This window comes from Pristiophorus japonicus, chromosome 5, assembly GCF_044704955.1.
Source record: "Pristiophorus japonicus isolate sPriJap1 chromosome 5, sPriJap1.hap1, whole genome shotgun sequence".
NCBI classification, from domain to species: Eukaryota; Metazoa; Chordata; class Chondrichthyes; family Pristiophoridae; genus Pristiophorus; species Pristiophorus japonicus.
In genome coordinates this window covers 25,603,151-25,630,727 of record NC_091981.1, presented here as the reverse complement: position 1 = coordinate 25,630,727, position 27,577 = coordinate 25,603,151, and the positions used below count along the sequence as shown (strand labels likewise).

General features: G+C 45.9%; 1 protein-coding gene across 3 annotated transcripts in view; it reads right to left on the bottom strand.

Annotated features, from left to right (window-relative positions):
* Positions 1-27,577, bottom strand: part of LOC139264271 (myosin light chain kinase 2, skeletal/cardiac muscle-like) — a 294,184-nt gene that overhangs the window by 88,521 nt on the left and 178,086 nt on the right. For 2 of the 3 annotated variants that reach the window (XM_070880456.1, XM_070880454.1), the window contains exons 12-13: positions 24,650-24,782; positions 12,700-16,276 (exon numbers count right to left, since the gene is read on the bottom strand). The exons of the other annotated variant lie outside the window; for it this stretch is intronic. In XM_070880456.1, the coding sequence (XP_070736557.1) occupies positions 16,196-16,276; positions 24,650-24,782 (214 nt within the window). In that variant the 3' untranslated portion in view covers positions 12,700-16,195. Of the gene's footprint in view, positions 1-12,699; positions 16,277-24,649; positions 24,783-27,577 lie in introns of those variants that run through there. 3 annotated transcript variants of the gene reach the window in all.

Sequence of the window (27,577 nt, the reverse complement as noted above, 5' to 3'; positions counted from 1 at the left end):
TTTGTCAGTTGCTTTTAATTAGGCTTCTGAAATCCCCCTTTCATCTTGAACCGTTACTGCGTCAATCTACCCACTCCATTTTTAGTTTTAAAGCAACGTATTTATACTCAGTTAATTGAAGGAATGCAGAACAAAAGATAAAAGGCTAATTGCGGTGATGTAGATTCTTTTTGTTGGTGATAAGAAACCACACATTTTGGTCCAAAGTGCACACTTGATCAACTTCTCCATGGTAAAGTATAATGACCACTTAATTGATCAAATTCACTTTTTATTTGGTAATGAGGTAATACAAAATCGCAGTGTCAAATAAGTGTTCATTAAAATAACCACCATCCAGTGCATGTGACAATATCTATTTTATTATGCTACTTCCTCTTTTGTGTATCGTTTTTAATATGTCCTTACTATACAGTATAAATGCACACAAGGCCCATACTTGACAAAAGATCACTCTGTGACCAGTTACCTTTATTACCAAGACCTCAAGAGGCAGACGGTGGGTGGAGCTTCCCCTTTTATACCGGAAAGTCCAGGTTCGGAGTGTCTCCCACAAGTTCGCCCCCTGTGGTCAGTGTACTCAAGATATACAACTTGGTCAGCTTATACATGGGTTACAATGACAGTTGAATACATGACATCACCTCCCCCCCAAAGTCTTATTGGGATCACAGGTTAAGTCTCTCTGGTGGTTTACGCTCCCTTGTAGAGCCCCTGAGTTGGGGCTCCGGTTGTTGGGCACTGGCCTGAGTGTCTGCTGTTTGTGGTGCCTCAGGCCTGTCTGGACTGCCCACAGTGACTGGGCTCTCCTCCACTTGGTTCCAGTGTTCGGTCACCTGTGGTGGAGTAAACTCTACATCGTGTTCTTCCTCTGCTTCTTCTATGGGGTTGCTGAACCTCCTTTTAGTTTGATCCACGTGTTTGCGACAGATTTGTCCATTTGTAAGTTTAACTACCAAAACCCTATTCCCTTCTTTGGCAATCACAGTGCCTGCAAGCCATTTGGACCCTGCAGCGTAATTAAGGACAAAAACAGGGTCATTGACATCAATACATCGCGCCCTCGCATTCCTGTCATGGTAGTCACATTGTGACCGACGCCTGCTCTCAACAATTTCTTTCATAATAGGGTGTATAAGGGATAACCTGGTTTTGAGCTTCCTTTTCATTAGCAGCTCTGTGGGTGGAACCCCTGTGAGCGAGTGTGGTCGGGGTCAATTGGCCAACAGGAGGCGTGATAAGCGGCTTTGTAGTGAAACGCCCTTGGATTCTGAGCATCCCCTGTTTGATTATCTGCACTGCTCGTTCCTGGTCGTTTGAGGCCGGCTTGAACGGTGCCGTTCTGACATGGTTGATTCCATTGCCTGCCATGAAGTCCTGGAATTCAGTGCTTGTGAAGCACGGGCCATTGTCGCTGTCCAAGACATCCGGTAGACCATGGGCGGCGAACATTGCCCGTAGACTTTTTACCGTGGCAGAGGATGTGCTTTAATTTAAAATGTCACACTCAATCCATTTGGAGTAGGCGTCTACTACAATCAAAAACATTTTTCCCATGAAAGGACCTGTGTAGACCACATGGATGAGTGACCATGGCTTGGCAGGCCAGGACCAGGGGCTAAGGGGGGCTTCCATGGGTGTGTTGCCCAGCTGAGCACACGTGTTGCACCTGCGAACACAAAGTTCCAGGTCTGCATCTATCTCTGGCCACCAAACGTGTGACCTGGCAATTGCCTTCATCATGACAATGCCCAGGTGCTCATTGTGAAGTTCTCTGATAAACACCTCTCTGCCCATCTGGGGCATGACTACTCGGTTTCCCCACAGTAGGCAATCGGCCTGAATTGAGAGTTCATCCTTGCGCCTATGAAATGGTTTAAACTCCTCAGGGCATGCCCCATACGTGGCTGCCCAGTCCACATTCAGGACACACTTCTTAACTAAAGACAGTAGCGGGTTTTTATTTGTCCAGACATTAATCTGACGTGCTGTCACAGGTAAGCCTTCGCTTTCGAAAGCTTCAACAGCCATGACCATCTCAGCATCATGCTCAGCTGCCCACTCAGTGGTGGCTAGTGGTAGCCTGCTGAGTGCATCTGCACAATTTTCAGTGCCTGGTTTGTCCCGAATTGTGTAGTCATAGGCGGCTAACGTAAGTGCCCACCTATGTATGCGGGGCGATGCATTTGCATTTATGGTCTTGTTGTCGGCCAAAAGGGACGTTAGGGGTTTGTGATCTGTCTCCAGCTCAAATTTCCTGCCAAACAGGTACTGGTGCATTTTTTTTATTGCATATACACATGCTAGCGCTTCCTTTTCTACCATCCTGTAGCTCCTTTCTGCCTCGGACAGACTTCTGGAGGCATAAGCTACCGGCTGTAACTGACCATTGGCATTCACATGCTGCAACACACATCCGACCCCATAGGACGATGCATCACACGTTAAAACTAGTTTCATATAACGTTAACAGTTTGTTGGAGCATAACAAATTGTGTGCTCTTTCCTGACTGTCCCCCCAGACCCAATCGCGACCTTTGCGTAGGAGCACGTGTAGCGGCTCTAACAGCGTGCTCAATTTGGGAAGAAAGTTGCCAAAATAGTTCAGCGGCCCCAGGAACGAACGCAGCTCCGTCGTGTTACGGGGTCTGGGTGCTCTCTGGATCGCTTCCGTTTTGGACGCAGTAGGCCTGATCCCGTCTGCTGCTACCCACCTCCCCAAGAATTCTACCTCTGGAGCTAAGAAGACGCACTTCGCCTTTTTCAATCGCAGATCTACCCGGTCCAGTCTGCGTAGCACCTCCTCCAGGTTGTGGAGGTGTTCTTCAGTATCGCGACCCGTGATGAGGATGTCGTCCTGAAAAACCACCGTCTTTGGAATCGACTTGAGGAGGCTTTCCATATTTAGCTGAAAGATCACGGTGGCCGAACGAATCCTGAACGGACATCTGTTATACTCAAACAACCCCATGATGGTGGTCAGCTTCTTCGACTCACTTGCCAGCTCCTGGGTCATGTAAGCTGAGGTCAGGTCCAATTTTGAAAAAAGTTTGCCACCGGATAGCGTCGCAAAGAGGCCCTCCACTCTCGGTAGCGGGTACTGGTCTTAGAGTGACACCCGATTGATGGTGGTCTTGTAATCGCCACATATCCTGACCGACCCATCCGCCTTGAGCACCGGCATGATTGGGTTCACCCAGTCACTGAATTCGACTGGCGAGAAGATGACTTCCCTCAGCAGGCGGTCCAATTCGCATTCTATCTTTTCCCACATCACGTATGGCACTGCTCTGGCCTTGTGGTGTACTGGCCTGGCGCCCGAGTTTATGTGAATCACTACCTTGGTCCCCATGAAAGTGCCAATGCCAGGTTGAAATAATGAGTCAAATTTGTCCAGGACCTGTGAGAATGATACTCGCTCCACAGAAGAAATAGCATTGACATTGCCCCATTTCCAGTTCATGACAGCAACCCAGCTCCTCCCCAGTAGTGCGGGACCGTCCCCTGGGACAATCCAGAGTGGCAACCTGTTCTCCGAATCTTTGTGGGTCACGACTACCGTGGTGCTGCCTAGCACCGAAATGATCTCCTTTTATATGTCCGTAGCAGTGAGTCAATCGGCAATAATTTTGGCCTCCAGGCCTTGGACACCCACAACCTTTTGAACTGTTTGATACTCATCGGGGACTGGCTGGCCCCCGTGTCTAGCTCCATTAATGCCATTGAGGAGCACTTTCATCATTATCGCTGGTGTCCTGGTATATGAACTGTATATGGCTCCACATGAACTCGCTGAATTTCAGCTTCCAGCGATTTCCCCCAGTATTCATTTGGCCTTGTGGGGCTTACATCGGGCCCGTCCTCCTCGTACATCAACCTGGCTGCAGGCTTCCTGCACATACACGCCAAGTGACCGCTGACATTGCAGTGTCTGCAGGTATATTGCGGGTACCTGCAATCTCTGGCTGGGTGTTTGCCTCCACGCCTCCAGCATGAGCTAGAGGCCCCGTTATTGGAAACAAAAGATCTATTACTAGTCGATCGTCTCTGACTGTCTCTGTAACTGTCTTTAAGCGCACCATTAACAGGTGTTGATGGCCCCATTACTGGCCACGTTGTCCATTGCGATGGCATGAATCGCCGTTCAGCTAGCCATTGTCTCTGTTGAATTCCCTCTTTGGGTTCGACTGCATGCTGGGGCATGTCCGATTGCTCTTGTCTGCCTAGAGAACTGTGTGCCACATTAACAATGTTGACTCCCTGGTCGTTTGCTGCATTTGAGCCAAGATTTTTGCCATAAATCATTCTGGTCTCTTCCTCCCCTGAGATAATTGTCTGGGCTATCAGAGCCGCCGCTTCCAAGGTCAAGTCTTTGGTCTCAATCAGTTTCCTGAAAACTCCAGCATGCCCGATGCCCTCAATAAAAAAGTCTCGCAGCATCTCCGCTCTGCATGCATCTGGAAACTTACATAGGCTCGCCAGTCGCCTGTGATCTGCCACGAAGTCTGGAACGCTTTGCCCTTCTCGCCGCCGGTGCGTGTAAAACTGGTGTCTCGCCATGTGCATGCTGCTCGCTGGTTTAAGGTGTTCCCCGATCAACTTACTGAGCTCTTCAAACGTCTTGTCTGCCGGCTTCTCTAGCGCAATAGGTCCTTCATCAGGGAGTACATTCTGGATCCACAAACCGTCAGGAGATAAGCCCTGCGTTTGTCGGCCGAATCCTGTCCCAGCCATTCCTTAGTGACAAAAGTTTGCTGTAGTCTCCCAATCATCACCAACACAGTACCTCTCTTCTGTGCTGCTAGTGGCCATGCTCGCGTGGTTTAAATCCCAGTTTCTCGTCGCCAGTAATATGTCCTTACTATACAGTACAAATGCACACGAGGCTCATACTTGATAACAGATCACTCTGTGACCAGTTACCTTTATTACCAAGACCTCAAGAGGCAGACGGTGGGTGGAGCTTCCCCTTTTATACCGGAAAGTCCAGGTTAGGAGTGTCTCCCACAAGTTCGCCCCTTGTGCTCAGTGTTCTCAAGGTATACAACTTAGGTCAGCTTATACATGGGTTACAATGACAGTTGAATACATGACAGTTTTGATTTATCAGAGAAGTAAATAGGGATTTGTGGATATATGGGAACGTTTACAAGGCAGTGATCTGAACCAAGAGTTGAGAATCGGTCAGAAACTGCCAAAGAAAAGCTTGAACGTTTTATATCTGATCCAAATCATGAAGTGGACTACACCCTTGTAGCTATCCATTATTCTGAACTTATTCAGTGTCAGCTGTGGCTCAGTGGGTAGCACTCTTGCCTCTGAGTCAGAAGATTGTGACTTCAAATCCAGACTGACACTCCAGTGCAATGCTGAGGGAGTGCTGTGCTGTCGGAGGTGCCGTCTTTTGGATGAAACGTTAGACCGAGGCCCCATCTGCTCTCTCAACTGTATGTAAAAGATCGCATGGCACTATTTTGAAGAAGAGCAGGGGAGTTATCCCCAGTGTCCTGGCCAATATTTATCCCTCAATCAAAAAAAAGATTATCTGGTCGTTATAACATTGCTGTTTGTGGGAACTTGCTTGTCCGCAAATTGGTTGCTGAATTTCCCACATTGCAACAGTGACGTCCGGTGGTTGTGAAAAGCGCTATGTTAATCCAAGTCTTTCTTCTTTCAGGCGTTTGTCTCCTGTTCTGGCCTGCTTCTATGCCTGACAGAGGCTGTCAACACACTATGCACAATAAGATTCCCACAGGACAAGCAACAGATATGATCTCATTACTGTAGTATTATCGGAAAAATAACCTGCAGTTCGCTACGGAGAAATTCTACATCCAGTATGTTTTGTGTGATGTTCTTGTATCTGTGATTTTGAGCCGGTGATATAATTGATTAAAAGGTCATTCAGTTACTGTGAGCTATTTAACTTTCACCGCAACGTATGTTTTCAAATGGCAATATCCAAACCCAATGTATTTGTATTTCTGGCACTGCAACATCAACCTGTGGACAAATCCCTATCGAAACATAGTTTCTTTCTCTCTTTTGAAAATTAGGCTGCATTTTCTCCTATTCCCATTTTTTAGGTCTCTCCCCCAAAATTCTCCAGTCAAGAAACAGCAGACAGGTGAACTGCTGCCCGCCCTCCACTATTATTATCTGCTGGGAGGTGCACAAATATAACCTTTCATTACCGAGCCTTCACTGTGGTGAAGTGCCTCATTTCTGCTTAGCCCTTGTCCAGATATACCAGCAAAGGCTGGGATCCCCACAAATATGGTGAATTATGGGCGTGAATCTATACCAGGCAGTTCTGTGGTTGCCGTGCCAATGTCTGTGGCACCCTGCCCTCTCCACCAAGAATAAAACATTAAATATTGTAATTGAAGCAAGCGTAAGTGTTCACCAAGTTTGCCCAAATTGCCGATGGATTCAAAATACCTTTCACACATTTTTGTCGTAAGCTGAAAATTTCCATTGTGCATTTCCCACATTACAACAGTGACTGCACTCCAAAAGTATTTTGTTGGCTGTAAAGCCCTTTCTGACATTCGGTGGTCGTGAAAGGCGCTATATAAATGCAAGTCTTTCTTTTTCAGAATACACCAGAAGTGACTGTTATAACTTTGAAAATCTGCTAAAGCTTGCTTTAAAATAGTTACAGTTTCAAAAGTAAAATATAGTTAAGGGGCTGATTCATTCACTAGATACAAAGGGGATAGAACGGGCGGGTGTATAACGGGCAGGTGTATAATAGGCGGGTGTATAACGGGCAGTTTATAATGGGCGAGTGTATAACGGGCAGCTGTGTAATGGGCGGGGTGTATAATGGGCTGGGTGTATAATGGGCGGGGTGTATAACGGGTGAGTGTATAACGGATGGGGTGTACAATGGGCGGGGTGTATAACGGGGGGGTGTATAATGGGCGGGTGTATAACGGGTGGGTGTTTAACGGGTGGGTATATAATGGGCGGGTGTATAACGGGGGGGGTGTATAACATGCGGGGTGTATAACGGGGGATGTGTAACGGGTGGGTATATAAAATGGGCGGGGTGTATAACGGGGGGTGTATAACGGGCGGGATGTATAATGGGTGGGTCTATAACAGGTTGGTATATAATGGGCGGGGTGCATAACGGGGCTGTATAATGGGCGGGGTGTATAATGAGCGGGTATATAACGGGCGGGGTGTATAATGGATGGGGTGTATAACGGGTGGGTGTATAACGGGCGGGTATATAACGGGTGGTGTGTATAATGGGGGGGTGTATAACGGGCGGGGTGTATAACGGGTGGGTGTATAACATGTGGAGGATATAATGGGCTGGCTGTATAACAGGCGGATGTATAACGGGTAAGATCTCCTCCCCGATCTCACCTCTTGACCTCCTCCTGCCGATCACTCCCTGTATCTCTCCTCCCAATCTCCTTCCCCGATCTCCTTCCCTGATCTCCTTCCCCAATCCAATCTCCTCTCCCGATCCCGATCTCCTCTCCCGATCTCCCCTGATCTCCTCCCCCGATCTCCTCTCCCAATCCTGATCTCCTCCACCGATCTCCTCCCCAAATCTTCTTCATCCCCTGACCATAGTAGGCCCAGTGGCAGGCCCTTCACTTGATGACCTTTGTCCTGTTTGTGGCTCTGGAGCGTGACTGGCAGTGCCCACACACTGGCATTCCGATGATGCAGGAGGACCAATGTCATGTGGTCAGTATTGGCACGGCTGCTGCTGCCACCGGGATTTGTGTCTGAATTCGGCCGTGACCCAGTGCTGTTTTTAATTTAAAATGGGATAAGTAGGTATGAACAGTGGACCCCGCAAACATGGTGCAGGCACCAACCTTCCACTAATTTTCTTTGTGAAGTGTATAGTTTATTAATATGCCAATCTCCTGAGTTCACTGTGTCATGGAAGAATCATTTTCTATTAAATGTATGGGGCTAGATTTGATTTCTGAAGTGTCACTGCTAAATAGCACTGCACCATGATCTGCAATGTTAACATGTTTTAGAAGCACACAAACCAAATGCTGTCATTTGTTCCTGGCATTAACAATGTAGAGGAATTGTGCACTGTGCTACTACAGAGAGAACGGGTCAGTCTACGTATTACTTGACGAGGAGGTGACATACTCTCAGCTGATAATGTTATATTGAAGGCCGCACAGTGATGGGGCTACCTTCGATCTTGACATCAGAATGCACTAAATGAAAATGTAACCTTACCTTTGTCACTGGGAATCTGAACGGTTTAATGGCCTTTTGGACTTTCCTTCTCAACCTTCAGAATTCAGTTTTCTAGATCACCTCCAGTCAAAACCTCCCAGACACAGAGGGGTAGACTTTAATTTTAGAGTGTCCTGGCCAATATTTATCCCTCAATCAACATTATTAAAAAGCAGATTATCCAGTCATTAGCACGTTGCTGTTTGTGGGAGTTTGCCGTGTAGAAATTGCCTGATTCCCAGATTACACCAGTAACTACACTTCAAAAGTATTTGCCTGTAAAGTGTTTTGGGATGTCCTGAGGTCAAAAAGGCATTATATGAATGCAAGTCTTTCTTTTCAGTGACGAGGTGGGAGCCATTTTGAGGCCTGTGCCCGATTTAAATAGAAACGGTGAGCTGTGGCAAATGGGAGCCTTGATGAGCTCACCGGATGCAGACTGGTGCATAGTGGTAATGTTACTGGACTAGTAATCCAAAGGCCTGGACTAATAATCCAGGGACAAGTTTCAAATCCCACCACAGCAGTTGGGGAATTTAAATTCAGATAAATAAACCTGGAATTAAAAAGCCATGAAAACTCATCAAGTTCATGAATGTCCTTTAGAGAAGGAAATCTGCCGTCCTTACCTGGTCTGGCCTATGTGTGATCCCAGACCCACAGAAATATGGTTGACTCTTAACTGCCCTATTAAATGGCCTAGAAAGCCACTACGAAAAACTGCAGCGGTTTAAGAAGGCGGCTCACCACTTTCTCAAGGGCAATTGGGGATGGGCCATAAATGCTGGCCTTGTCGGCAGTGCCCACATCCTGCGAATGAATTTAAAAAAAACATCAGGCGTCCTTGAGGTGGCCCAACCCGCAGCAAGGTAAGTCCAGGGCGAGGGTTCGTGACCTTGGAGTCAGAGAGGCTGGGGGTGCAAGTAGCTCAGGTTATTTTTATGGGACCCGGTGGCAGACTCCCACAAAAATAATTTTAAAACAGGTGCAGCCCTAAAATGGCAATCGGGGTCCTACCGTGTCAGAGAACCCCGATCTGCAAATTAGCAGGGGTCCATCAATTGATGCAGACTGCGCATCAACCACTCAGCAAATAGGCCCCAATAAAAAATGGTGGCAGACAGAGCACAGCGCGAACAGGGCGGGAAGTCCACCTGTCCCATTTTGAGGCTGTTACTGCCGCAATAATGCCGATTCCCGCAAGTTAAAATCGGCCCCTGTGACAATGCAACAGCACTATGGAAATGTATTTAAAACAGCCGTGTAGCATTCAAATGGTGTTGTGATCTGATGCTATAAACTTTATGCAGTATCAATATCATTACTGACAATAAAGTCTACGCGCATTTTTGCCATCTGCCCTCTCAAAATAGGAATCCTTTCCATTAACTGGTCAGTCTCTGCAAATATCATACATTAGGTTCTTTAAGCAATACGAAGGTATTAGCAAAAAATAAAAAAGCATTTTCACAAAATGGATTAGATTTTGCTTCACAACCTGCTTCCTGTCTACTCCTGTATACGCTGCACTTCAGAAATTCATGGAAAATCACTTCAACCCTTAACAGGAGTGCACTGTACTCACCCTCTCTGCAGAGTCCATGTGGCTGAAAGCCAGATTGCTATTTTTCCAAGTTGCAGATATAATGACCTGACTTTCCGAAATGTATGTGCCAAGCTGGTGCCAAGTTAGCCAGGTGGATCAGAGCTGAAGTGCAAATCGATACCTTGAGCCTCGAAAATATGTTTCACATAATGCGAAGAAACAAATTCCACGGAATTCTCCAAAGACTGTATAATTTTAGTGAACTCTCAATAAAGACTCCCAATGTTATATATCATAGTGGTGAAAAGAGTGGTGTTGAAAAAAAACTAACCAAACAGTAAGTTTCAAGCATCAGGTCCGAAGTGAAGACTTTATTTTGAGCAAATTAGTATTTAAATTCTTTTATTGAAAAGCACTTCATCGCAGTTTGCAACACTGCGTTTCTTTAATATCAGCATGTACCTTTGTGAGACAGCATGTAAAGAACATGCACTGGAGCCCAGACATGCTGTGTGCCCTGGCAGAAGGACACATACATTTGGTCCATCATGGTGATAGATGTTTAATCTCAGTTCTGTTGCTGTGAGGAGGCATCAAATGATGGTGAGGTGGGCCCTGGGGGTACTGGCACACAGTTCCTAGCTGATGGTTTCAGAGTGAGATTATGGGATACTGGGAGCTGGCTCGTTCATAAGAACATAAGTAGGAGCAGGAGTAGGCCGTAAGGCCCCTCGAGCCTGCTCCGCCATTCAATAAGATCATGGCTGATCTTCTACCTCAACTCCACTTTCCTGCTCAATCCCCATATCCCGTCATTCCCTTAGTGTCCAAATTCAGCAGTAGAATGTGTGTGGCTTAAGTAGACCAGAAGATGAAGGAAGCGTCTCCCTCTTCATCATCTTTTTTTCACTGAATTATGACAGAAGACGGAAAATATTTTTGGATTCTATATAAGCTTCCTTTACCGATGATGCTTCCTGCTATTCATTCAGTTTCTTCTCATTCTTTATTTGAATGCCTGTTCTGTTAAATATTCTAGCATTCTTGCTCTTAATGTTTTGAGAATTTGGAGTAAATGATGCAATATTCTGTGCTTCAGTACATTTCGCAAATTCAGAAACGTCTTTTGTAACGCTTAGCATTACATATGTATGGCAAAACAAAGTGACATTGAAGGTTCACACCCCCTGTACAGCAATCACCCCCACTCCTGCCAGCACGGCTCCTGGTTGAAGACTAGAATGAAAGGAGCCAATGGAAAGCCTGGCAACTGCAGGACTGGTGAACCAGAGAACGTGCTGCCAATGATGTTGGGGGCTCTGTCTTCATTTGGCTGAGAATGCTGCTAAGAGCTGTGCCTCCATGTTAAGGCCATTATCTTAGCCTCACCGAGCCACAACTCACTGGTCAGGAGTGATGTAACGTTTTCTAAATCCATACCGAAGAACTGTGGTGGTGGGGGGGTGGGGGAGGGTGCGGGGAAGGGGAAGAAAAACTACGATGATTTTAACATTGGGCCAGCTGTGGGCACTGCTATTGCGCCACTTGCCCATTGTCCCTGGTGAAAGGTTGGTCCATTTTCATGGCCGTCTTCATCTGCATAATGCTGGTGAGCACTGACCAAGCGCTCAAAGGCAGCTCACTGGTTGAGGGAGAGGGCTCCATTGCAGAGCTGAGTCAGAAGTTCGATATTAATGGGGGTTGGGGTAAAGCAATCATGGGGAGAGGCTCATGGATGGGCCAGCAGCGGACTGAAAGATTCCCAAAATTAGACGCTGGCCTGTTTTAGTGAGGCCTGCAGGGGTCCCTTTAAGAACCGTTGGTTCGGCGACTCTACGCCTGGTATCAATGGGAAGAACGTGTACAATCCATCCATTGGCCATCTTCTCAGCCAAATGAACACAGAGCCCCCAACAACATTGGCAGCCCGTTCTCTGGTTCACCAGTCCTGCAGTTGCCAGGCTTTTGATTGGCTCCTTTCCTTCTAGTTCACCAGACAGTTCACCAGACTGATTCCAGGGATGACTGGACTGACATATGAGGAGAGACTGGATCAACTGGGCCTTTATACAATAGAGTTTAGAAGGATGAGAGGGGATCTCATAGAAACATATAAGATTCTGACAGGACTGGACAGGTTAGATGCGGGAAGAATGTTCCCGATGTTGGGGAAGTCCAGAACCAGGAGACATAGTCTTAGGATAAGGGGTAGGCCATTTAGGACTGAGATGAGGAGAAACTTCTTCACTCAGAGAGTTGTTAACCTGTGGAATTCCCTACTGCAGAGAGTTGTTGATGCCAGTTCATTGCATATATTCAAGAGGGAGTTAGGTACGGCCCTTACGGCTAAAGGTATCAAGGGGTATGGAGAGAAAGCAGGAAAGGGGTAGTGAGGGAATAATCAGCCATGATCTTATTGAATGGTGGTGCAGGCTCGAAGGGCCGAATGGCCTACTCCTGCACCTATTTTCTATGTTTCTATGTTGTTGCCTTGACATTTGCTTCAGTGTTCTATTTGAACTTCTGAAATAGTCGGGCAGCTGGATCCCCCAATTTCCGAATCGCTCCCATCCATTCCTGCCTGACGGAGGCTGTGATAATTGGGTCCTACAGGTTTATTTTCCAAATTAGCAGCTGGACAGCTGACCTCTAGTAGCAGAAAGAACGTCATTTGTAGCACCAAAGGTTTACTGAGCAAGGCAAATTCTGTTATTACCTGAGAATCCGGGAATTTTTTTCCAATATTTCAGCAATCAAATTGCACAATTTAGTCCCATTTTTCTGTGAAAACTGCAAACCAGTGGCTTTTTCCGTTTACACTGAAAACGGAATCAATGATTTTGAATGAAGTTTTCTTTTACTCAATATAAAGTATTATTACAATTGATCATGAGAAAAAAAGACCAATATTTGATTACAAAGCAGGGCTGTTTCACATACAAACATCACAGAAATTTTATTTAGAACAATCATACCACTGTAAAAAGCTTGGCTCATTCACGCACAAAAACCTCACATGGCTGTGAAATGTGTACATTCGAATAGTCCATTAAGCATGAAGACATAAAGAGCACATTACAATGAGGGTTCAATGTTGAAGTGACATTTAAAAGTCATGAAACCTGACGCTAGCACATCCTAAAGGGATTGCAGAGTCAGTGCTGCCAATTATTAAACACCATCAGCATTTCAACTATGACATTTAAGCAGCGCGCCCAAACCCCACTTCCCACATGACATTTTACATGCGATAGTTATCTGTTGACAGCCTGGCCTTTGTGGAAAGTGACGAGCACACTCTCCAGTTTCTGAACGCAGGCGGGCGGCACTTTTCACATTCAGAAGATATTTTGATAAAGATACTGGGAATCATGCAATATCCCATCAGAGTATGGCTTCAGTATTTTCCCTCTAGTATGATTGAAAGCAAGTAAACATGACGTAAACATTAAAAAAACACATCTGCAGCATTTCAGCTCCTTGCCTGCTAAATCAATCCTTATTTCACTGTGCCCTTTCCACAGATTCCAGTGTTTTCACTATTTCTGGTTCTGCTTTCCGAAATCTCATTAAAATCATAGCTGGGTAGAAATACTGTCAAAAGTGGCTACATGATATCAATTGCACACATTTACCAGACTCCTTTCAATGTTAGGATACTAATACAATTCCATTTTCACAGTATTTATATTGCCACATCTACTTAACTTGTTTCAGAAATGTACAAAAAAGAATGCAGTTATTCACTCTGCAATGTACACTTAAATAGTCTTTGTTCTGTGCACCTAAGAAAAAGAAATATAACTCGCCTAGTGTATTATTAAACTACAAATATTCTTCATAATCCACAACAATCATTTTTGCAACAGCTTGTCTAATGTATATATCATGACTTTAAATACAAAATAATAACTTAAAACAGCTTTTAGCGATCATACTTTACATGAATGTTGCTATACTGCCCAGCATTTAAAGCCCTAAATATTGATTTGAATATCTGGGGTCTCAAAAAAAATTTGCAAATGGGAAAATGTAAATTGATAATATTTGTACAACTCCATTAACGCCCTCATAGTCAATAGAGCTCACGGAGTCAAAATAATCAGATAATCCACAGTGAAAACACGGTGAGATTAGAGTGGAACGTTGAAATATTATATTTCAAGCCAATTGCTCCTCACTAACAATGTCTCATGTTACAGTAGCTTTGAAAACATTGTTACAACTTAATTTTCTTGTTTCAGTTTAAATTAGAAACAAAATGTGATACAGGAACTGTAATTTCTTTTGCAAATTGAAGGGAACAAAATGTCTTGTGGAGGACAAAACTTTAAACTTTGCAGATACCTATCAGAGAAGTAAGTTGGATTTATAGTTCATTTAAAAAATAAGTTATTGGAAATATAACTGCGTTGCATCTTTTAATAGTCAGACACTAAAAATTAAATTGTCTGATAAGTCTCCTGCACTAAATACAGTTAAAATACAAACAAACAATTATAATAAACAGACCACAAGCTTCTATTTAAGGTTTTACACTATTATTCAATTTTTCTTGTGGGTTTAAATGTGTTAGTACCTAATTCTGTTCGAAATTAAGTGTATTTCTTTCACCCACTCACACTTCTTGTTTTTCTCTCCGTGAGGTTTTCCCCTGTGCTCTACACCATTCCCAGGAGGTGATCTGTTCCCTCATATTTGACCAAAAGGGTGGCCCAGGTTAATTCACTGTCTAATGTCTGATCACTCTCAGTGGGGAAGTCTCTGCCTCTATTTAGCAGTTTCTACATGAAGACTGACTGCTCCACGGTGCAGTGTGTTAGTACATCAACACACTGCGCCACATTCTAATAGAGAAACTACTATACCCGACAAAGAAAACTAATGCTAAATAGTAAACGTAAATAAATCCGAGCAAACATCGACTACAGGGGAATTGGAACAATGCAGATTCACACATTCTACTGAAGGAGAATCACTGAAATTGTGTCCTCTACAAAACCCAAATTATTTTAAGGCATTGCTGAGAATAGTACAATTTGAACAATTGCTCTTTTGCAGGGATAAAATAACACAATTTTTCACCCATTGATTATAAATGGGCAGAGAGCCTAGCCTAAAGTCAAAAGTCAGAAAGGCTGTGGTACAAACAGCTTGATTTTCCTGATATCCCAGTAATAGAGTGCATTCTTGAGTGTGATGTGAGTGGAGTTTTGTAATCATGCCCACTCGCACTGTTTTTGAGTGGGATGGGGTGCGGGGGGAAGCAGAGTTTCACACATTCGGACTCAAAACACGCATACTGAGCTCCGACTGCTGATGACATTGCTGAAAGTTGATTTTTAAAAAGCTGATGCAACAGTCTTTTCCACCATTTGATTTGTAAAGCAGCCTGGTTTCGTTTTTTTTACTAAATGTTAAGATTTGAGTTTAAAATGTTGGCGGTAACAGGCAGGGCTAATGTTGCAAGCTCACCTTTACCAGGTGGCCTTACTCTCAAAAATTACACTGGACATTTGGCAACTAATTGCCGTGTCAATGTTCGTGCCCACGCAGTGAAACTGGGGCACAAGAGCGCAACGTCAGACACAAGTGCTCTATTCAGCTCCGTGGTAATGAATCTCAGAGCCCAAGCATCTGTAAAGTGTCCAGTATATCGGGGCTGTAAAACCGTAAAAATGGAAAATAAGGAAATGCCACAAGAGGGTGGCATTACATCAGCACTATTGCTCTCGGCTGCTGTCGGGGGCATTATTCCAAGACACAAAATTACCTTCTTGTCGACTAATTGGAGCTTTTAAAATATATGTTTTAAAAAGTTTCTCTGATTTCTGACTGTTTAAAGGTTTTACCAGATCTGCACTATATTAAGCCAAATCAATTTAGGAATCTCAAGTCACTCATTTAATTCACAGTCTCTCCAGCCATTTGATTGTAAAGGATAAGAAACCTAATACTGGTGTATTTCTAATTTGAGGAACATTTTGCTGTCTCTTGTGCTTAATATTTGATGCCTTAAAATGATGATAAATACACATTATACACAAAAAAGATTAGTTTGGTTGCAAAAAACTGGCCATAAAATTAATACAAGTAACAAGAACTTTAGTAAAATAACTACAATCACACCATAACTTCACTCCCTGCTTAGAAAGATAAACAAATCAAAAATGATGCCTGTACATTTTTATGAACCATGATGGTGCAGACTCAATGGGCCAAATGGCCTCCTTCTGTGCTGTACGATTCTAGGATTCTATGACTGTGTTGCCCAATCACAGATTTCTAAGCCTGAACCCGATTAGAGGCTAGTGGAAGAGTAAATAAAGGTAGTTCAGCGAGGCTGTGGGGCAAATCCAGTGTGTTGCTGTCCTGACTGAAGAGGAAAGCTGCACTGTCGTTGGTCCAGTCGGCACAGGCTCAGACTTCAACCGAGGCCAAAGCCCCAGAATCGCTGATTTTTTTCAATCGGTTTGCGGCAGTTACTGCATGGTAGTTCTTCTACACAGAGGTAAAAATACAATGAGATTCGTTTATTCCTCCTTAAATCAGACTTTGCCAGAACTGTGGAAAGACATTATTGCAAAGCAAATATTTCTGACACAAACTTATTGCATCATCATATATTAAAACCACATCGTTTATACAAGACCCCTTTAAACAGCTCCATAATCATTGAAATTCTGTTAAATTTTTTAAAACTGTAAAAACGCAATAACTTACACTGAGAGTACAGCTTGAAGGATGAGAACTCAGGCTGGCGATTTCAATCCGCTTTTCTCTATTATAATCTGATTTACATTTGTTATTTATATTGGATTATACTTTTTTTCGGTGGGGGGGGCGGGGGGCGGAGGAGAAACTAATAAATATTCTCTCCTTTTCCTTTATATTTGTGAGCTCCAAGTTGCTCAACTGGGCTGACAGCAGCAATGTAACAGGTTAGTTTGATTGATTCTGCCTCATCTTCTTTAAAAATACTTTACACTTTCCCTTCACCTGGCTGCTTTAAATCCCAACCAGGCACCACCTCAGACTCCATAATAACATCAGAATGTCCCTCAGTCAAAAATGCAGGACAAGCAGCCCATTAATCAGAAGTTGGGAAAGGTGTCTTGGAATAGTTGAATATATAAGCCTCAAAATTATCTTTGGTAACATTAGCAGACAACTATTCATATGACATTCCTTTGACTACTATTTGGAAGCAGACAATGGCCTCTGTTTTAAATGGGTCAATGCTTTCGCTAAAATAACGGATGGAGGTAGGTTCTCGTATGATTTAAGCATTTGTCTGCTAATTTTGTCAACAGTAATTTCTAGGCTGTAACAATGTTAAAAGGTAACTTTGAAAGCATATACTTTACAAGCCATCTGGGAGGATTTGGAGATGCCTGGCGTTGGCTCCCAATTCCCAATGTTGGAAGCAAGGCTCCTTATTGCCCTACTCTATAGTAGAGCTTAGAGTCACCACAGCTGATCTGCGAATTTCCTGCATACAGTGGAAGGCTTGCAAGGCATGAATGATAGCATAAAGATGACAATAAGTAGGCTTGTGTTAGTCTTCCCACCTCGCCATATGTTTTAAGCTGCCTTTATGGGGTCAGTTTTGCTAGCTCCAGACTAAGCCAGCAATGGAGTGCAAAATAAGGTTCCAGAGGGGGAGGAAATTGGCAGAACCAGTCCTAACCAGCAGAACTATACCTCAAACTGCTCATGTGACATAGAGAGTGACAATGGAGGCACAACAATCTAGATGGTTGCCATACCCTTAGCTACAAGAGAAATGTGATGGAAGAACATTGGGAACGGAGAAATAATAATCGAGAAATGCTCTATTAAACACCAAATGCAAGTTTACAACAGATATATATGTAATTACATTTTATGCTCAGAAACAAACTCCATCCAACATTTATTAGGAAGCTTACCAAGCGTAGTTGCAACGTAAGACAATGCCCTAGAAGATATAAAACCTAGCAAGGTCACACGTTAATATGTCAATTTCTTTACTATTGGTGCGAGGCTTGGAATAAAGTTAAAATGTAGCCTATTCTTGTGAACAGAGCAAGAGCCAGATAGTAATGCAGATTGAATTATGGCCCATAGATTTTTTATGTGATTTTTATTTCTTAGGTGTACACATTTCAGTACAGGAATGGTTTAGGTAAATTATTGGAACATTGTGTTACGTCCATTTTATTTGGAAAGGTAGAGAGAATGGAGTGGTAACAAAAGAAAAGCACAAACAATTATGGACTAACGGGCCACTAAGCATTTACCGCCCGAGCGCCGCGCTGTTAATGCCTGCCGTGAACTTCAGCTGATAGCGGCGGCGCTATCAGCTAGCGCTGCGCAATCTAGCGCCACCCACTTGGTGACGTCACACGCGTGCAACGCCATGTTAGCGCCGCGATCCCCAAACTCCTTTTGTCTGCCGTAGCGCGGAAGCTCCCAGGGCAATATCATAAAGCCAGAGCAGGTGGGTGTTCAGTGTAAAATCTTTTAACATTGCTATGATTCTGTGAGATCTGACATACTGCTGCTGGTGTTTCCAATGCTCCCTTCAACTTTCTCTCATCTTTCAGGTGGTCCAGTTGACCACCCCTTTAGGCGCTAGGATGCCGGTTTCCTAGCACCAGAATTTCATTCTCCCTGCAGTGCTACTGTCCTGTAGTGCCCTAAGAGAAGCTTCCCTTAGAGTGCCACTCCCTTCTTGGAGCGCTAATAGTGAATATCCCAATTGGAGGCGGTAAACATCGCCCTGTGCTAAAATTAGTGTCCAGTCGGTGTCACCGCCCCAAACTGGGCTCTAACGAATTTTTAGCCCTTATGTGCTTGCACAAAATCCCTACATTCACTATTTTATTGGAGGTATTACCACTATTAAAACAGCAGAGGGAGGAATTCGCTAAGAGTGCGGTGAGCATTTATATAAGGGGGACAATTTTGCTGACCTTTGCCCCTCGGGAAAGCCCAATTTCTGAGTCCAAAGTCAGGAATGAGAACAGAAACCCATTTTGCTGAGTCTCTGCCCTATTTACAATGCCCCTGAATTTTGGGACTGAGCTGGGGTTTCCACTTATAAACAAGGCAATAGGGGTCATTACTGACCTTCTACCTCACGTTCCTTCTCATTGAGTGTCCCATCGGAACCAGGGGCCTTGGCCAGTGCCAGGACCATGTGGTCCCGCAGTAGTCCTAGGAATAGCCTGAAAGCAAGTTTTTTGATACAAGTCAAAGCCCCCCCGCCCCCTCCCCACCACCCACCCCTAACTTCCCGGGGGATAATGTTAGAGCCTTAGGGCCTTCCAGCTACTGCTCTCCAGATGCCTGCAGCTGCGCTGGACCTTTCTCCTGCTTTTCATGGTGTTAGCTCCTGCCGGGGACGGGGTGTCCCTGTGTCATGTTAAAGGTTTGGAAGAGAAAATAGCAGAGCTCCTGATCAAGGATGGGCACAGTGGATTTTTTATGTCCAGTGTCAGGGTGGAGGGAAGCAGGTAAATTGGCACCGACATCTCCAACAATGATTTCAGTGCTTTGGGGCTGGAAATTGCCCTCTGCCCCGTTTGGGGCGGATAATTAATTATCACCGCCCGGCGGGAGTCAGAGGGAAGAGGTGGAAAATTCGGCACTTTAATTTTGTCACCACCTCCCAGCGATTTGGGGTGCTGTTTGAGGCAGTGTAAGGGTGGGTTTGCGAGGGAGTGCGGCGGTGTCCATCACGGATGTGTCACGTCGCGCTGATGCGTTGTAACGTCCCTCCCCTTCACTAAAGGGGAGGGACGCTGCAAGGCCTCCTTGGTGCCCACTGGGCCACCAAAGAGGGGTTCAGCTGGGCCAGCAGCCCGGCACCGAAGAAGAAGGCGGCCCGCAAGTCAAAGGAAAAGGGGCCTCCTGCAGAAACGAGAGGCAAAAGACGGCTACCGTCCACGATGGACAGCAGTGGCTGCAGCTCATCCGATGATGAAGGGCGAGGCAAAAGCCCCCACTACCACCAGCAGAAGAGGCAAAACGCCAATGTGACCAGCGCAGTCCAGCTCCGGGACCCCGGGAGCAGTGATGTCACCGATGCACCCCTGCTCCGGATTTCCGGGAGCAACGAGGCAACGGATGAAAGCCAGCTCCGGATGTCCGGGAGCGACGAAGCCACCAATGCACCCCCGCTCCGGATCTCTGGGAGCGACGAAGTGACAGATACACCCCAACTCCAGAACGCTGTGAACGATGACACCACAGGGGATGCACACAAGGAACAACCAACACCAGGCGAGGGCAGCCCAGTTGACATGGAGGACCCCCCCCCCGTCCACACTGCTGGAATCCCCTGGTCGAACCATCCCCAAGGCAGAGGACAACCCATATCTCAGCCAAGCTGCAGTGGAAAAGTTTAAAGTTAACCTATGTATATGGGAACAGGCCACAGGGCCAAAGGACTGCGTGATCTAAATGTAATTTTTTTGGATTGTAATCACCAATTTAAAAATGGGTTTAAAGATTGCATCCATTAACGTGCGTAGCATTAAGTCAACTACGCGATGTGTTTCCACCTTGGGGTACCTCGCCAAGGTCAAGGCAGACCTGCTATTCTTGTAGGAGTGTGGCCTTCAGCAGTTACCGGCAGTGGTCGCAATGGCGGAACATCCGTCTGGTCAGGAGGCAACGATTGCCGTTCCTCCGGCCTGGGCTTTCTGCTGCGGGGAGGCCACTTCACCACCACCGAAGTTAAGGAGGTGGTGGGCGGCCGCCTCCTCGTAGCAGATGTATTGTATAAAAATGGTCCTCTAAGGCTAATTAACATGTATGCCTCACCTCTCAGAAGCGAGCGGCTGGCCCTCCTCCAGCAGCTCCCACTGCTGCTGGCGACATCCAGACCGGTCGTTCTGGGCGGTGATTTTAACTGCATCATCGATGCGGCTGGACGATCCAGCAGAGCCGACAGCAAACTGGACACCACCTCCAAACTCCTGATGGACGTGGTAAAAGATGCCAAGCTGTGCAACGTCTTCAGCAACCCTGCAGATGGAGCACCGCGCAGATACACCTGGTCGAGACCAGACGGGTCCGTCCGTTCCAGAATAGACTTCCTGTTTGTGTCCCACATGCTCACGGTCAGATCCACCGACGTCACGCCGGTGTTCTTCTCTGACCACTGCCTCCTATTGGCCGACTGCCTTCCACAGGAAGACCAGAAAGTTGGCAGGGGGGATATGGAAGCTCAACGTGAAACTGTTGACCCCGGAAAACATTGAGGAACTCAAGAGGGATTACAAAGGTTGGAGAACTGTAAATCTGCTCTGTGATTCCCCGATGCACTGGTGGGAAACAATCAAGACAAACATCAAGAGGTTCTTCATCCTCAAAGGTGTTCAGGAGGCGAGAGGAAGACACAGGGAATTGTCCCAACTCCAGACAAATATGCAAAACCTGCTCCTGCTGCAGTCGATGGGGGTCAATGTTGCGGAGGAACTCCAAGAGGTAAAGGGCCAGCAAGCCTCGCTCTTTGCCTCAGAGTCCTCCAAAATCATTTTCCGCTCCAGAGTCCGCTCCGTTGAGCAGGATGAGACGTGTTCGCGTTTCTCCTTCCAAAAGGTACACAGGGGGAGCTCTGTGATCAGCAGCCTAAAGAAAGAAGATGGTTCTGTGACGTCTTCACAGCCCGACATGCTGAGGATCAGCAAATCCTTCTATGCCGGGCTGTGCGACGTCAAGCCCACACACCGCGCAGCCTCCCAGTCTTTCCTGTCGTCTATCTCAGAGGTCTTAGACGACAGCGAGCGGGAGAGTCTGTACCACCCGCTAACTCTGGACGAGATGACAAAGGCCGTCCGGTCCCTTGTGATGAGTAAAACTCCCGGAAGCGACGGCTTACCGGTCGAGTTGTACTCGGCTCTGTGGGACTGGATAGGCCCAGACCTGCTGTAACTGTACGGGGGTATGCTTCTGGCCGGCAGCATGTCAGAATCAATGAGGAAAGGCATCATCACCCTCATCTACAAGCAGAAGGGGGAGAGGGAGGAAATCAAAAACTGGCGGCCCATCTCGCTGCTCGATGTGGACTACAAGATCCTGTCGAAGGTCATTGAAAACAGGGTCAAGTCTGCTCTGGAGCTGGTGATTCACCCGGACCAGACCTGCGCTGTCCCCGGCAGGAAGATCTCTGATAGCCTCGCGCTACTCAGGGATATGATAGCCTACGTGCGGGACAGGAGGGTGGACACCTGTTTAATCAGCCTGGACCAGGAGAAGCCCTTTGACAGGATATCGCACACATACCTGATGGATGTGCTCTCCAAGATGGGGTTTGGGGAGGGTATCCGCAATTAGATCCAACTGCTCTACACAGAGATCAGTAGCACAGTTCTAATCAACGGGTGGGAAACTGAAAGCTTTCCGATCAGGTCTGGAGTCAGGCAAGGCTGTCCCCTCTCCTCTGTCTTGTTTGTGTGCTGTATCGAGCCCTTTGCCGAGTCCATCAGGAAGGATGCGGGCATTAGAGGGGTAACGATCTCAAGCAGCGGAGGCACTCGGGTCAAGACCTCCCTGTACATGGACGACGTCACCGTCTTTCGCTTGGATCCGCAGTCGGTCCGCAGATTGTTCACAATCTGCGACCAGTTTGAACTGGCCTCGGGAGCGAAGGTCAATCACAACAAAAGCGAGACCATGTTCTTTAGCAACTGGGCCGACCGATCCTTTATTCCCTTCACCATTAAGCCAGATTACCTGAAGGTGTTGGGAATATGGTTCGGAGCGGACGGGGAGTGCACCAAAAACTCGGAAGAGCGTATCGCCAAAGTGAAACAAAAACTGGGATGGTGGAAGCTGTGCTCCCTCTCCATCGCAGGAAAGAACCTGGTCATCAGGCGTGAGATGGGCCAGACCTGTACCACGTTGTTGTATGTGGCACAGGTCTGGCCCAACTCACGCTCCTGTGTGCTGCAGCAGTCACCCGGGCCGTCTTCCACTTTGTCTGGAGGTCCAAAACGGATCGTGTCCGCAGAGGTACGATGTACAAATCTCTGGACAGTGGCGGAAAGGATGTTCCGAACGTGGCCCTCATCCTGATGGCCACCTTTGTGTGTGGCTGCATCAAGCTGTGCACAGACTCCCGGTACTGTGTCACTACGTGCTGAGGTTCTACCTGTCCCCGGTGTTGCGAAGGATGGGTCTGGCCACGCTGCCGCGAAACACCCCCACCAGTTGCACCATGCCTGTCCACCTGTCCTTCGTGGAAAAGTTTTTCAGAAAAAACCCCTTTGACCATAAGGCCATAAAGCAGTGGTCGGCACGTAAGGCCCTGGACGCCCTCCGAAAGGAGAGGATGGACCCTGTCGGGTGGTTCCCCGAGCAGATTGTCGAACTCGTCTGGCAGAACTTCTCATCGCCAGAACTTTCACACAAGCACCAAGACGTAGCTTGGTTGGCGGTGAGGAGGCCCCTACCCGTCTGATTCTTCATGCACAGCTGGGGTTTCAGAGACACGGCACTCTGCCCCCGAGTTGGCTGTGGTGTGGACGAGACTGTCATCCATCTCCTTCGGGATTGCCCCTTTGCAAGGCAGGTCTGGAAGGAACTGCAGTGGTTGCTGTCGAGGTTCATCCCAAGCAGCTCCGCAACACAGGACTGTGCTCTACGGGCTGTTCCCAGCGACACACACCGAGACAGACATCATCTGCTGCTGGAGGGCCATCAACTCGGTGAAAGATGTACTTTGGTCTTGCCGAAACTTGCTGGTCTTCCAGAGCAAGGAGATGTCCATGTCTGCGTGTTGCAGACTGGCGCAATCCAAGATTCAGGGGTATGTGCTGAGGAACGCACTTAAAATTGGTGCAGTCGCCGCAAAGGCACGGTGGGGAAGAGCCACAGTTTAAAGCCCTTCCGTCACGATAAACCCAGGGGCTGGAATCAGTATAAAACTCCCCTTGGGCTGTACTTGTAAACCTTTGTATACGTAGAGCACCGTGATCTGAAAAAACCTACGTAGTGCCATGTATAATGCAAGTTTAGTAATGTATGTTGCAAAGAAATGTAACTGTACCCTCACCTATTCCGTGTACCGTATAGTGCCACTATTAAAGTAATTTGATGACTGTATTACAATGTTTCCTGGATTGTACTGAAATGTACCTCGAAATGTAAAGCAAGCAAATGTATTGAACGGAACTGCCGTTAGCATCCAAATGTATTGTATGGAATTGCTGACCGCAACCAAATGTACTGAACTGCCTTCCAATGTATCGTGCAAATTTTTATATGAATAAAGTATATTTTGAAATTTAAAAAAAGGAACCCTAACCCTAACCAGCAGCCGACTGCAGAGTTGGTCTACAATTAAAACAAAATGGCGGCCGTGGCATGCACCGTCCCCTTTAAGGGCGGCCGCACCACTCAGCTACTGGCAGCTTCCCGTCTCGTGAAGCTGTCGGGGGCACCGGCCAGCGACCAGCGCCTGTTGCCCTCCCGTGGTGCAATTTCCTCCGCGGGATGGAAATGGGTTGCCGCCAGGTGGTAAGGGGTCGGTGCATGGCCAACAAGGGGTCGGAAAGTCGGGGTGCGGTGGAAACCCGGGGGCAACTGCGGATGAGTCACACTCTCCACCTGCCACTGGTCGGTAACAGGCCTTGAACAAAGGGGCATTTTGGAATGTGAGCCCATATTGCGAATGAGTAGCTGAATCTGGTACTCACCACTCACTGTACCAGGAGAGCCAAAAGCTGAAAAATACCAACTGAATTTTAACTTAGTCGTCTCGCAATTTAAAAAAATGTTTTTAAAATGGGCCATACTTCAGATCCATACTTTGGTTTGGAAAAAGGGCAAAACAAAAATGGAAACTGATTCATCAAATTCTGTTGTAAGCTATCGTTGTACCTTCCACAGCTGTCGCACCATGTATTTCTGAAGAAGGAGCTGGGACTTGAGATGAACCTTACATTGTTTAGCTTTCTCTGCAATGTTATTTAGCCAGGGCTGCTTGAGGCACTGGGCGGCACTGATCCTTACGCTGCAAGAAAAAGAAAAAGAATGATCGCATTTCAGTTTTTTGGGAGGCCTTGGAATGAAGCTGCAGTAATTGCAGGTTATTAATGGCATTTACAGACTTTCAGTTGTAGTAATAATAAAAGTAACAGACACGCACACACAAACATTGGCTCATGCATCAGATCACAGTGACCTGCATGGTGATTTATCACATTCTAATCAGGGTGTGGAGATTAAGCACCAGAACACTGTGTGCATTGACCACATGCACAAGTGGTGTCCTCAGCTGTGCCCAGAAGAAGGCGTCAGTAGCAGAAGCAATTGCTTTTTTATATTCATACTTCAGACCAAAATAGCTTCAACAAAGTCTATGGCTGGGAATATATTGCGATACTGGGGTGCAACGGCCACCACACGTTAAAAAAAATCCACACACAGGCATCTTCCACCCTTCAGGATGTAGTTTGGGATCCGGAATATTAGGTCCTTCATTGAAATACCTGTGAACTCATCCCTTTTTGGCGTGGAAGCAAGTCATCCTCGTTTCGAGGGACTGCCTATGGTGATGATGATGATTGCGATACGCAATGTATCACGATTGTCTGGGACAGGCTGGACGGACCTGAGGGTCTTTACCTGTTTGTCACTGTTTGTTCCCCAATCACACCGCAAGTTCCAATAAATATTAATAAGTTGGGTTTCCATCGCACTTCTGGTGAAATTGCTGCAGTGGGGCACGGAACAACTCCATGGGAATTCCTGTACGATGGTCCGAATTATATGACGTCAATAATGTTGGGATTTTTTTTTTAAATACAGGAAGATCCAGTATTTTCAGTCGTTTACATCTGGTCAGTATTTTGTGAGCCATAGAATCATAAAATCATACAGCACAGAAGGAGGCCATTCAGCCCATTGTTCCTGTGCCTGCTCTTTGAAAAAGCTCTCCAATTAGCCCCAATCCCGTGCCCTTTCCCCATAAACCTGCAAGTTCTTCCTTTTCAACTATATAATCCAATTCCCTTTTGAAAGATACCATTGAATCTGCTTCCATCACCCTTTCAGCCTCGTTTTAGTAAAATATTTTCCAGTATTCAAAAAATGATGGAAAATCTGGATATCCACAATTTAGAAAATATAACTGCTAATCTCCTCCATAAAATTGTTCTCATGTTTATAAGGATTCCTGCATTTAATATGAAACCTGACACAGGCCCTAATTCAGCAGAAAAATGGAAGGCCCTTATAATATATGGGGTTTCATGCTGCTATTTGTGCTGCCTGCTTTTCAAAATTTCTGCTGAGATTCTCTAAGAATCATTTCTCCACACAGCTCAGTCTGTGCCCAGAATCAGTGCAAGTGCTGACGTGTCCATGCCAGCAGACTGAGAGAGCGAGAATGATAATAAAAAGCAAATGAGAGATGGAGAAAACGCAGAGAGAAAGCAGAGACAAATGACAAAGAATGTGCTTCCGAGAGAGAGAGAGAGAAAAGGAGAGAGAGAGAGAGAGAGAGAGAGAGAAAGAAAGAGAAAAGCAACAGGATAGAAAGGCACATAGCATCCAAATTATGTGATTGTCAGCAAGGACTAGGTAGTAAGAATGAACCTTTTTTAATAAGGATTCTCCAAATCAAACCTGCTCCCACTCTCCATCCTCTATCTGGGTAGTACAACTAACAAGGGCTGTCTACTGGATAACCATTATTGTACTTTGTTTCTCCCAAAACAAGAAGTTTAAAAAAGTACTCCTGAAAAAAAATACCACAACTGAGTGAAATAAAGAAAAACAGAACAGAGGGGAAATTGAAGTCAAAACAAAGAGATGCAAAGCAAGTTAAACCATTGAACATTTTACATGGCTGGCTTATTGACTCACTTTTCAAATTCTCAACCAACGATTAAACCACTCTCAGCCTTTGCTTCACATAATACTGCAAACAAGCTGCTAAAAGGCAGAAACTGCTTTGCAAATTTGTCATCAACCAATTTTCTCCAATACAATGAATTTATGTTATATTTGTAGTAAAGCATTCAGTCTCAAATTTCACTGAGACGTAACCGGTCAGGTGAATCAGAACTGCGGTTACCAATCTTGATTGGCTGTTGCCATCATACTGGGGAATTTCTGGACAGCTTTGTTCAGACAGGAACAGCCAGCTTCTAAAGCTCAGTTGAAGCCCCACTGAGTTGGCTGCCATAGTATATTTATGCTGCAGCAGGAGACTGAATGTTTCACATGTAATGCATCAATATTTACTTTAGCTTTCTATTAAAATAAAACAACTTTCAGGTGTAGAGCTGGTCTCTGATGTGACAGAGAAGTAAGCCATTCAGCCCATCGAGCCTGTTCCGCCATTCAGTGAGGTCATTGCTGATCTGTATCCTACCTCCATTTACCCGCCTTGGCTCCATATCCCTTAATACCCTTGACTGGCCAAAATCTATTGATCTCAGATTTAAAATTGTTAATTGACATTGACATCTACTGCTTTTTGTGGGCGAGACTTCCACACTTCTACCACTCTTTGCGTGAAGAAGTGTTTCTTAACTTCTCTCCTGAATAGCCTGGCTCTGATTTTAAGGTATGTCCCCAAGTCCTAGACTCCCTCACCAATTCCTTTCAAAATCCTAAAAACCTCAATCAAATTGCCCTCTAACCTTCTGTATTCCAGGGAATACAAGCCTAGTTTTTGTAATGTAACACTCTGGTGAATTCGCACTGTACTCCTTCCAAGGCCAATATTAAGGTGTGGTGCCTAGAACTGTACACAGTACTCCAGATGTGGTCTAACCAGGGCTTTGTACAGCGGTAGCA